Source organism: Nymphalis io, chromosome 15, assembly GCF_905147045.1.
Source record: "Nymphalis io chromosome 15, ilAglIoxx1.1, whole genome shotgun sequence".
Taxonomy (NCBI): Eukaryota; Metazoa; Arthropoda; class Insecta; order Lepidoptera; family Nymphalidae; genus Nymphalis; species Nymphalis io.
The window spans coordinates 3,975,848-3,988,363 of record NC_065902.1 but is presented as its reverse complement, the minus strand read 5'-3'; the positions used below and the strand labels follow the sequence as shown (position 1 = coordinate 3,988,363).

The following is a 12,516-nucleotide window of genomic DNA, read 5'->3' as shown; positions in this document are numbered from 1 at the left end:
CCCCTGCTGGCAACGAAGTTGGCGTCAGTGTCAGGTTCTTCATTCTCTTTTAAGAAATTGTAAATCCTTAGTGCTCTTTGTTTAATAATAGTAGAATCTATTCGAGTCCGTTTTTTGGAGCAGTCTTGAATCCAAATATTTAGAGTTTTTTCCATTTTTTCAATGATCGGTGCTCTGGATCGAGCTCTTTTATTTGCAGACAGTAATGAGCCAGAAGTAACTGAAGCTCTTATTTTTTGTTCATTTCGTTGTATTGTCCGAACAGTTGCTTCATTAAATCCTAAAGACTTTGCAACATCAGATGATTTCTCATTTTTAAGGCGATCTAAAATTTGTATTTTTTGTTCCAACGAAATGACATGTCTTTTAAGGGCTAGCCTTTGATTATGGACAGACATGTTTCTATACAATTTTTTCAAACTTATATTAATAATAAAACTCAAATAATTTGCAATATAAGATGTAATGTGGTGTTTGCTATATCTTTTATGTGCATATAGACATGATCAGTGCTCGTAGAATTTGCAGCAATTTTCAAAAGACCACTAGGTACTGTTTAAAACCGTGTTGTAAGAGGTAATAGACGACTATGAACTAATACAATAGTAATTAGCTAGGTAGGTACGTACTTAATTAGTATATGTTTGATTGGCGATTATCGAACACTTATTTAATACTAGGTATACTTTTATTGACCTTAGAGTCCTTAGAGGCTTTAGACAGCTTAAGAGATAGGGTTGCCAAGCCCTAAAATATTTTATGTGTATTTCGTATATTATCCAACAAATAAATAAATATATATATATATATATACACATATGTATTTGTTATATGTATTATTGGATAGTACAGGTATAGAGAGATATATATATCTATACTATCCAACAAATACCTATATATATATTGTTTAATTTCAGTTGGGTTTTTTTTCTTACAAAAAAATGTAACGCAAATTTTTTCGCCTGAAAATTGGAGGTGATTCTATTTTGACCAAGTCTCGTCTTCTGGTCTTAGACCATGTATGGAACTTGTAATTAAGCAAAACAATTGACGCTACTTATTTTATTGTTATGAAGAAGTACTAAAACTAGTATAACTTTTGTGTATTTAGAAGTTTTATTTTTATTTATTGGTATTAATATTGATATTGGCAAGATTTAGAGAAGTGCTCTTACCCCACAGCACCAGTCAAGACCTCCATAAAAAGGAATTCCACGACAAATTTTAGCTAAATGTAATCATGACACACATTGTAATCGTGATCGTTAATCATTAATCTGATTTTATATTGCCATAATATATCTGATTACATATCACTTTCATCCACTTATGTCTATTCAATTTTAAAAAGGAGTGTGTAGTCATGACACGAAGAGCACTTATGTCACTTATCGAACTGTCAGTGTGAGTGTAATAAAGTCACTCAGTGTCACAATTGACAACTTATAGTAGGTACCTATATAATACGCAAATCAATAATTTAATTAAAACTATTACGTAGTAACAAATAACAATACAAACATTCATAAAATAACTGCACCTACGTTACTATTTACCAGAAGAACATTTTACTAAAGTGTAGAATTTGTAAATATTTTTTTTCAATAATTTATTGGTATTAAATTTTATAAATGGGTTTTGCTATGTGCATCAACTAAAAAAAAACAAAACATATCATGTATGTTACAGTTGTTTAGTAGACAAAAATCGTAATAATGTCAACGTCTATAAAAGAGTTTAGTAGGGTTTGGTGGTCAGAGGTGTACAATCGTATTATTGGCGCTGTAGTATTTCTGGACGACTACAGTGGTGAATGCTTGCATTGGGATGGTGGTCTTTTCAATCTTATCAATAACGGTGCAGTTGCCGTAAAAAGTCTGTCGCCTTTTGAGGTAATTTATATATATTTCACAAATTTTATTAATTACATATTCAGTACATACAATCTTAAATTATATCATTATAATAAATGCAAATATATTTAACCCTCAGAGTGCAAAAAAGGAGCAAAGGAAAGCTGTATTCATAACACAAACAACAAATACTCAACTACGTACAATTAGCAAGATAATTCAAAATAGTGACTTTACTCATTGTATTCTCATATCATGCATCAGCTTAGATATTGTTTATTTAGAACTTCATGATGGAAAAGATGTAAATGATTTGGTGTCATCTGGGAAAGCTCAAGCTGAAGTTACAAAACAATTAGAGAATATGCTTTTAGAATGGATTGGAAAAAAAGTATGTATCTTCATTATCTTGTACTTACACAATATATTTGATCTTCACGGAGTGAGTTATAAGACAACAATAAAAGAGATTTTAAGACCTTTACAGCTTTCTGATTGACACCATCCATGGGAATAATTTGTAATTGGTTGATTTCTTGCTGGAGTGCTGGTGAATGTGTTTAACTCCAGAGATTTCTTATCTCTTTTTATTATTGAATGATTACTGATTAGTATAATGTAAACAAGGAAAAAATATACTTATTATAATTCATTCATATACAAACATGATATAAAAATATATTAAAAAAATATACATTATACTTTTTTCAGCAAAGTATGGTAGAAGTTGTTTTCACACCTATTTTCACGATATCACCAACAAATGTAGTCTTTTTGACACCACCATACCACAAAGTATATCCAACATATGATGGAAAATTGATTCCAAACACACCCTCAGTAGACTTGTACACTGTAACGAGTGAAGAGCGGTCATTAATTAGAAGATTAGCTAGTGGACTTAACAGTATGCTCGACTCAATGAATATGAAAGAGGATCTTTATTATATGGGTGCCTTCAGCTCTCTAATTGCTGGTGTTTTGGAGAATTCACCAGTTTCAGTGTCAAGGAGAAAGGTATGGCTTTATATTATAAAAAAGTAACAAATAAAAGAGAGAGAGAGAGAGAGAGAGAGAGTGTTCTTGTTGATTTAAGTTTCAATCTTTAATTAAAAATCACAGTACACAAACAGTTTGAAGATGATAGAGGATTTACACCCATTTTTTTATAGACATTTTTTTTTGCTTCTTTCTTAATTCAATATAATTTGACACTAATACATATAATACTTTACAATAATGTATTCTAATGCACATGTTAGTGGGGCATATTATGTACAAGTTTAAAAGCAGGGTGTTGTTTATTAGCTTATTAACTGCTTTTAAATGACCCATACATTGAATTATCAACGATTCATACTATGCCAGTATCTTTGAAAAGATTACATTAAATGAAATAAATATTGATATATTTTAAAAATTGGTAGCTTGGTAGAGTAAACATTAAGTATGTACAATATATTACAATTTGTATCAAAGTTATACAAATGTTTTTATCTCATTTCCAGAATTGTTCCTTGCCAGTATCATTGATAATTGTTGATCGGACATTAGATTTATGTGGTGTAATGAGTCACTCAATGGAATCTGTTCTCGACAAAGTAATGGCAGTTCTTCCGAAGTGTCCGGGACACTCCAATGATGTTGCAGTAGATATGTCACCATTGTGTGAAGCTAATGTGTAAGTTTTATAATGAACAGACTTTTGATGATGATGAATCAGTTAAGGTGGCAATTGGCAAAAGAGTAAAGCTGGTTATCTATAATATTATTATTACATGATAATTAAAATTAATAATTTTTTTTTAGTATTTCTCATCCTGATGATGTACAGCTGTGTCCGGGTTGTTTATACCATGGAAATGATGATTCTTGCGCCCAAACATACGACCACATGATCAATAAATCACAAAAGGAGGTTATGTTTGATCTTTACAATAAGTTGTCTAAACTCGACGTCCAGAAGTCACCAGGACCCAAAACACTTTTGAAGGTCACACCGCAGAGTGTAGAAAAGATAATTTCAGCGTCAAAAGGTAACTTTGAAATAAATTTTGTCTAGTTTTACATAATATGAACCATTAATTAGGTATCATTAACAAGAGAGCTGTACAAATTCATTGTCAAAGTTGATTATATATCTTTATTTTACTGGCATTTAAGCAGGCTATACTTGATGGTATGTAAAAAAAAGGTGTAGAAATACAGAATCTAAGATGTTATTTCTCTTGAGCTTCTACAGCCCTGGGAGAGGACGGAATCACAACAGAGTTGCGTAAGGCAGGCGGGACTCCGGTCCTGAAAGAGCTAGCAAGCCTCTTTAATTCTGTCATCCAACATGGCAAGACCCCGGAAACGTGGAGCGGGAGTGAGGTGGTACTGTTTTTCAAGAAAGGTGATAAAACCCTCTTGAAAAACTACAGACCAATCTCCCTCCTGAGTCACGTGTATAAGCTGTTCTCAAGAGTCGTCACGAACCGTCTCACTAGACGACTTGACGAGTTCCAGCCCCCAGAGCAAGCCGGCTTTCGATCAGGCTACAGCACCGTGGACCACATCCATACTGATCGGCAGATTGTACAGAAGACAGAAGAGTACAATCAGCCGCTGTGTATGGCATTTGTGGACTACGAGAAAGCCTTCGACTCCATCGAAACCTGGGCAGTGCTCGACTCATTGCAGATATGTCAAATCGACTGGAGATATATCGAGGTACTGAGATGTCTGTACAACGCCGCTACAATGACTGTTCACATCCAGGACTGTAAGACGAAGGCGATCCAACTGCGCAGAGGGGTGAGACAGGGGGATGTAATATCCCCGAAACTGTTCACCAACGCGTTGGAAGATGTTTTCAAGACGCTGGATTGGACTGAGTATGGAGTCAATGTAAACGGCGAGTACATCTCACACCTTCGATTTGCCGACGATATCGTCATCATAGGAGAGTCGCTAGAACAACTCACCGAAATGCTGCGTAGCCTAGGCGAGTCTTCCCGGTGTGTCGGTCTCGGTATGAACTTGGACAAGACCAAGGTCATGTTCAATAGGCATGTCGTGCCGGGACCGATAAACGTCGAGGGGAAACCTGGTGGTAGGGCTTTGTGCAAGCTCGTCTGGGTAGGTACCACCCACTCATCAGATATTCTACCGCAAAACAGCAATACTTGATATTGTTGTGTTCCGGTTTGAAGGGTGAGTGAGCCAGTGTAATTACAGGCACAAGGGACATAAAATCTTAGTTCCCAAGGTTGGTGGCGCATTGGCTATAAGCGATGGTTGACATTTCTTACAATGCCAATGTCTAAGGGCGTTTGGTGACCACTTACCATCAGGTGGCCCATATGCTCGTCCACCTTCCTATTCTATAAAAAAAAAAAAACCTCTCGAAGTTGTTAGTGAATATACCTACCTAGGACAGATAATACAAGTCGGTAGGAACAACTTCGAGAAGGAAGCCGATCGAAGAATTCGCTTGGGATGGGCAGCATTTGGCAACCTTCGTCAAGTCCTCCAGTCGTCTATACCGCGATGATGACGAAAGTCTTCAACCAATGCGTCTTACCTGCCATGACATACGGTGCCGAAACGTGGACACTAACTGCGGGACTAGTCCACAAATTCAAAGTCGCCCAGCGTGCTATGGAGCGAGCTATGCTCGGAGTATCTTTGAAGGATAAGATCAGAAATGAGATTATCCGGAAAAGAACCGGAGTCACCGACATAGCTTGCAAAATTAGCAGGCTGAAGTGGCAGTGGGCTGGTCACGTATGTCGTAGGACCGATGGCCGTTGGAGCAGACGAGTCCTAGAGTGGAGACCGCGAATCGGCAAGCGCAGCGTAGGGCGCCCTCCAGCCAGGTGGACCGACGACCTTAAGATGGTGGCGGGCACCAACTGGATGCGGAAAGCGGAGGACAGGGAGCTTTGGCGCACCTTGGGAGAGGCCTGTTCAGCAGTGGACAACGATTGGCTGTTGATTGATTGATTGATTCTACAGGCAGGCAGCCCACCGGTGAGGAGCTTGTTAAAATAATAAGAATCACCTTATCTAATTTACTTTCTAGGTAATTATGACATTATTGGGAAGCATCTTGGAATACTGCAGCAAGCTTTGGGTGTGGTACAAACTCTGAAGTCACCGAAGCGAGTTCAATTAGAATTACTGATGAGCTTAGAACGACAAGTGTTACAAAATCTTGCAACCAGCAGAGAATCTACTAGTGTACTGCATCAGGTATTAATTACAAACATTTAAAATTATACTGCAGTGATAAATAATTTAATTCATAGAATTTATAAGAGTTACAAATAATTACTTACTCGGCTCAATGCTAACTAAATAAATTTGGTTTTGTGTGATTAGCCAGGTTTACAATAAATTATAAAGATTATCACTACCAATAATTAATTATAATCCCATTATTACAGATGAGCCATCTGATCAAAACAAGGAAAGATCGTAGTCTTCCACTCGAGAATCTCCTCGCTCTACTGATCCATGTATATTCTCTGACGGGAACAGAGGTGACGTTTAACAGACAACATGAGCAAAGTGTGCAGGAGGCGCTCAGTGTTGCCATATTCGAAGACCACAAGAGCCTGTTTCCAAGCGAGTTTGTACATATCGTGACTCCCGAGGAATGCGAAGCGATTGCCAATAAAATAATGAATCGCTTAAAAGATATTTCTCAGATGAGAAAGATATTGCAGAAGTAAGTTTGTCTCATTAACAGATCTATATATAACCAGGCAAAGACATTTTTCACCCCTATTTGTCTATTATTAACGCGCTTTTAGTGTTGTCAAAGTTCTAAACATGGAAATTAATATTTGATTTCCACAAAATTTCAAGAATGGTGGTTAATGGCTAGCGCTACAAAAATTAATTAATTGCGCCCACCGCTTTCATGCTTTCATGCGTTTTCATTTGGTGAAGGAAAATAATGTGAGGAAATCTAACTACACTAAACATAGGGTGTAACAAACTCCAAAACTTATTTAGAGGAGAGGAGATCTTTGTCCAGCAGTGATATTTTACTTGTAACATTATGATTTTGTTACATAACGAATAAATACCATGATATTCGCGCTACTCACGTTGATAGTCTAAATTTAAAGCGCTTGTAACTTCAAGCGCAGCCACTTATATAATATTTAATATATACTAAACAATTATAATAATTATTATATACTAAAACAATCTCAAAAACGCATTACATCTTCTGGTATAATGGTCTTTTGTTCGGTTGGGAATTGCAAAAAAAAACGTCACCTCATTAATTATTAGTATAGATGTTTATTTTACCCTTTTCTAGGTATAATTCTGTATTAAAACCCTGCGAGACGGGCACGGGTCACGAATACCGAGGTGTGCTGCAACAGCTGGTAGACGACCTTGTGGACACCGACCGACCTGAGCTGACCGACTTGCGTCACCGGAACGAGGGCATCAAGGATCTGTTGCGAAGTGGTCTAAAGTAAGATAATTTTTTCTAATAGTTACATACATTTTAAATTGAAATTCACCCTAAGAGTGGAATATTTGTAGGTAACTGACGTTTCTAGTTATGTTTAAATCAAATAAATAAATAAATATTATGTGATACTTGCGCTTATTGTGAATCGATTTAAATTATTCTTATTTTTTTTAAATAGAATATAGGTTAAGGGTGTTGCCATATTAATTCAAAGAGCAAATGATTCCGAACTTTCCATCGTTAAATTAAAGTGGAACGTATATAGTATTCGTCAATACAGTAACAGCCTGTTAATGTCCCACTGCTGGGCTAAGTCTCCTCTACACCACGCTGCTCCAATGCGGGTTGGTAGAATACACATGTGGCAGAATTTCATTAAAATTAGACACATGCAAATTTCCTCGCGATGTTTTCCTTCACCGTCAATCACGAGATGAATTATAATGGCGTCTGGCGTACTATGACTTTATGTTTCATATTTTTATACAAGTTCATGCGACCATAGGCGGACGCATAACCTGTGCAGCTGACGATTTTTTATTGTTTTTTTTTTTTCAGTTCAGTATGATTTTTAGTATTCATGAAAAAAGTTTCATCCGACGTGCAATTACTTTTTTTTCTTTAATTTGCCACTTTCGCTACTTCTCACAGCCAAACCCACCGCGGGTGCGTCAGGTGACGCTTGGTTCACTTATTAGTCATTCGAGATCTATTGAATATGATGGCAATCGATCGGCAAAAAATCACTACCTAAAATGCAACGCTACCTACCGGACCATTAATTTTAATTTAAATGAAAACAACGATAATTATTTTATGTTACGTTATTATTTTTTTTAGTATTTTGACAAGCAAGAAAAAAGCTGCAAAGCATCCACTAGACAATTCAATCGTGATACTCTTTGTGGTTGGTGGAATCACTGCGGAGGAGTGCAAGCAGCTGCATCGTAGTGTGATCACCAGCGGTGTGGACAACGTCGTGCATATTGGTTCCACTAAATTCGTAACGCCCGTGGAGGCGATGCGAGACGTTCTCAATTTATAACGATGTCTTAAAAATAAACAGTAAGTTGTACTATATTACCAATGGCAGAATGAGTAAATAATAAGAAGGTATAAATTTTCTAATCCCATGCGATTTTCTAATCCGTACTGTACCATAACAGCCTGTGAATGTCTCACTGCTCTTCTAAAGGCCTCCTCTCCCTTTTTGAAGAAGAGGTTTGGAGATTATTCCACCACGCTGCTCCAGTGGGGTTGTGGAATACACATGTGGCAGAATTTCAGTGAAATTAGACACATGCAGGTGTCCTCACGATGTTTTCCTTCACCGTAAAGCACGAGATGAATTATAATCACACATGAAAATTCAGTGGTGCTTGCCCGGGTTTGAACCCACGATCATCGGTTAAGATTCTTCTTATTTAAGATCGTTCTTATCACTGGGCCATCTCGGCTTACCTAATAGCTCTGATATATTATATCTGATATATAGCTCTGGCAAATATTAAGGTTTTCATTACATGAACTGTTACACTAAGACTGTTACACTGACAGTTCTTGATTAATACAAGGTGACACAAAAGCGGGTACGTTTTAACAATTCAATAATACTAAAAGTGATAGAAGAAAAACATTTTGTTCATGTAATGAACTTCTCTTAATATTTTCCATTTAAGTAAATTTTTGATTTTTATCTGTTTTTTTTAAATTACGTTCTTTAATTACGAATTGAATGCCATAAGTTCGTAAGACTAACTCGAGATATCAATCAATCAAACAACAGCCAATCATCGTCCACTACTGAACATAGGCTTTCGGGGGGGACGCTGCTGCCCATCCCCCCTTTTCCCCGTCCCTCAGTCGTCTCTTACGATACCCACGGGATGAGATTGGGGGAGTACTATTCTAAGCCGGGCACTTTACGGCATAGCCGGCATAACGAAATATCAATGAAGAACATCAATGTTACTTTATACTTTATTGTACACCACAAAGAGAAAAAAAAATACAAAATATTGATACAGCCTAAATAAAAGTAGCATACAATTTTGGCGATCTTATCGCTACATAGCGATCTCTTCCAGGCAACTTCTTTGGAGTATGAACACATCTTGGTCAAATTTTTATTGGAACTATCATTCGACCATGACATCTAATTTGTAAGATCGTTGGAACTCCCACTACGCACACTGTTTTTATAAAACATTTTAATGCCTAACGCATATTGCTGTCCGTTCCAATGATCCATGGTTACGAAAAATAAATGGCAAACTGTTTACTTGCTCAATATCATCTTACCGCAGTGTTGTCATCTTTTCATGGCTATCGATAGGCATTTAAAAATTTCCCGTTTAACTACTTATGTATTATCCACAGTAATATTACCGCTAAACTTCCAAGAACAACTTCATTTAAGACTTGAGTCTTCTATATTTCACGAATCCTTTATTGACACCAGAGAATTAAATCTCGACCAATGATATCATGTCATTTTAAAGTCAATATTGTTTATTTATCTTTGACTCATCATTGCCATTGGAAAATATTATAGTGTATTTAAATTGGAAAATAAAACTTGGGTATAGATAATAGTAATTTTAAATTATATTTGTTATTTATATGGTTGACATACGGTCACCATTATCATTGTTATTAACTTATTAGACTTTTTTTTTAAATTAAAAATATAGTTTTGTAATATTTATGAAATATTATTTGATGGAAAGTAATATTATACTTGGTATGTGACAATCATATCTTAGATGTTATTGGCGTAGCCGTTATTTGATTGGTGTATGTATGTAAGTGTTGCAAAGATTATTAATGTCCGATAACTAATTATGGTATATGGTTGCCTATCTCGATCTCGGTCCTGGGCTTCAATTCGCTTCAGGCCTTAAAAAACTATCGGCTTTTTCTATCAAGAAATTCTCCGTAGAAGCTATGGAGTTTGAAATGTTAAAGTTAGCTTCTACTATAATAGTTATCAATTTCTAATGAGTTTGCAACTATTTGCAATTTCTCAGAAATTGTTATATAATACTTTCTAAAATCTTATAAATTCGAGGTATTATATATACCGTTGATCGACAGTATGTGGCCTTTTATAAATTTTATATGTATAGATTTATTTATATTAATATTTATTTAAACATTTACGGCTTTACTTATCTACCTTGTTTATTGGTTGATTAGTGCTGTGTTCTTCTTTCAAATGTTTGACAGAATCATTAATGACAGAAAGAGAGAGATAACAGCTGCTAAGCAACGTTTATAAGTAGGGCTGTAAATAATTGTAATTAGTCGTACTTTGAAGTTATATTACATACAACTTCATTAAGAGAGCTATTTAATATACAAATTAATTACGTGTATTCATTCAAATTTTAAAATATTTATAATACATTTTAATAATAAGTCCTTTTTTTTAATACATTAGTTTTACAGTTTTATCTATAATATTTGCGTGTAATCGAAGAAAGGCTAAAAGAAAAAAGTAAAAAATATTTCGATATTATATTAGAATATTTGTAAATATTGCTAAGCTTGATTTAAAGATAAAATAATTCTTACTCCAGTTTAGTTATAAGATTAATATAATGCAATGCAATTACAATGCAAATATAACTAATGATGATATTGTATATGAATGTTGGATTGTTTTGTTGAGAAAATAATGAGTTCGATTATTAAGCCTCGCTTACATTTAAGCGTTTTGTATAAGGCATGAAATGTTTCTATTGCAGTTAATTTATTATTGTTAAGGATATATGTACAAGCGATGTTACGTTATATATATATGTAGGACAGGGTACCGCTATTCTTTGGTGTCTAAAAAACGATAACAGCCTGTGAATGTCCCACTACTGGGCTAAGTTTCCTCTTCTTTTTTTTGAGGATAAGGTTTTGGTATCTACCATAGACTATCTAGTCTAATACTCTGTCAGCATAGACCTCTTTGCTTTGGGTGACTGGTTTGTTAGAGAATTGTTTGATTGAAAATAAAGAGAGATGTTTAGTAGAATAATAAGTAAATATATGTTATAACTTCATCGTTATTTTATTTAGTTTATGTCCGGGGCTTCCCCGCATATTATGTATCAATAAAAGATTGTTTCATATCAAATTTCATTAAAATTGGTTCAGTGGTTTAGCGTAACAGATAGACAGATAGACTTACTTTCGCAGTTATAATGTTACAAGCTGTACCCGCGATTTCACCCGCGTATGACTTAAAGAAATCACTAAGAACGAGTTATAATATTTCAGCATATATAGCATTTTAATTCTACTTTCGTGGGCTCAGTCACCCTTAAAACCGGAACGCAACAGTACTAAGTATTACTACTAACATTTGGTGAGTGGGTGGTACCCACCCAGACGGACCTGCACAAAGCTCAATTCTTACAATCATTGTTTTGGGTCAACTATATATAAGCTAGTGCTTCACTGTTATCCTGATGGGAAGGAGTACCGTCTAAGGTGGCTTGAAGGCACCCATATTGTAGGTGGTGGGGAAAATGGAGGTCGGAAGGGTATTCCAGACCTTAGCGGTACGTATAACAAACGAGGAAGCAAATCGTTTCGTTCGTGTCATAAGGGTGCAGATCTTGTCGATGCCTTACAGTTCTGTGGTAAAAAGGTGATGGGGGAACCAAATTAAATAGTTCTTGAGCACATATGTACTAGTACTAATAGTATTATCGTTAAAAAAAAACAAACATCAACTTGTATAATTTTATTTCCAGTTATAAACTTAGCACATATTATTGTAGACAATTTCATATTTCAGCTATATATTTACACACTTCAACTATGAATTCAAACTTATTTACAATTATCAAGAACAATACATTCAAAATATTGCAAAACAATTAAACTCAAATATATTCAATATGTATTACAAAATCAATATATATTTGAGAACAAACCAATTTTTATTTTACTTTATAAATAATGACAAAGTAATGTATAGTAAAACATAAGTAGAAATATAAATAAATGTAAAATTATATTACTCAAATCATATCCTGCACTGGCTAAGCTTTTATTAAGTAAACTAGAATCTAAACATTAATTAATACTGCTTGAGTGAGCTATATAATTTAATGTAATTAAATGCTGTTTAAGGAATGTTTTGTGTCTAAAAAAATGAGGTATAATAAAGATAATATGAAAATA

General features: G+C 34.9%; 1 protein-coding gene across 3 annotated transcripts in view; it reads left to right on the top strand.

Moving 5' to 3' along the window:
• The first annotated feature begins 1,448 nt into the window (after positions 1 to 1,448).
• Positions 1,449 to 12,516, top strand: part of LOC126773636 (sec1 family domain-containing protein 2-like) — a 157,841-nt gene continuing 146,773 nt past the window's right edge. The window contains exons 1-9 of one of the 3 annotated variants that reach the window (XR_007669756.1): positions 1,449 to 1,892; positions 1,993 to 2,244; positions 2,565 to 2,870; positions 3,362 to 3,534; positions 3,663 to 3,889; positions 5,920 to 6,089; positions 6,284 to 6,567; positions 7,171 to 7,332; positions 8,173 to 8,640. Coding sequence is in view for 1 of the 3 variants with exons in the window: in XM_050494625.1 (XP_050350582.1) it covers positions 1,716 to 1,892; positions 1,993 to 2,244; positions 2,565 to 2,870; positions 3,362 to 3,534; positions 3,663 to 3,889; positions 5,920 to 6,089; positions 6,284 to 6,567; positions 7,171 to 7,332; positions 8,173 to 8,377 (1,956 nt within the window). In the remaining 2 variants the exon portion in view is untranslated. Of the gene's footprint in view, positions 1,893 to 1,992; positions 2,245 to 2,564; positions 2,871 to 3,361; positions 3,535 to 3,662; positions 3,890 to 5,919; positions 6,090 to 6,283; positions 6,568 to 7,170; positions 7,333 to 8,172; positions 12,505 to 12,516 lie in introns of those variants that run through there. The other 2 variants (XR_007669757.1, XM_050494625.1) reach the window with 2 other exon arrangements.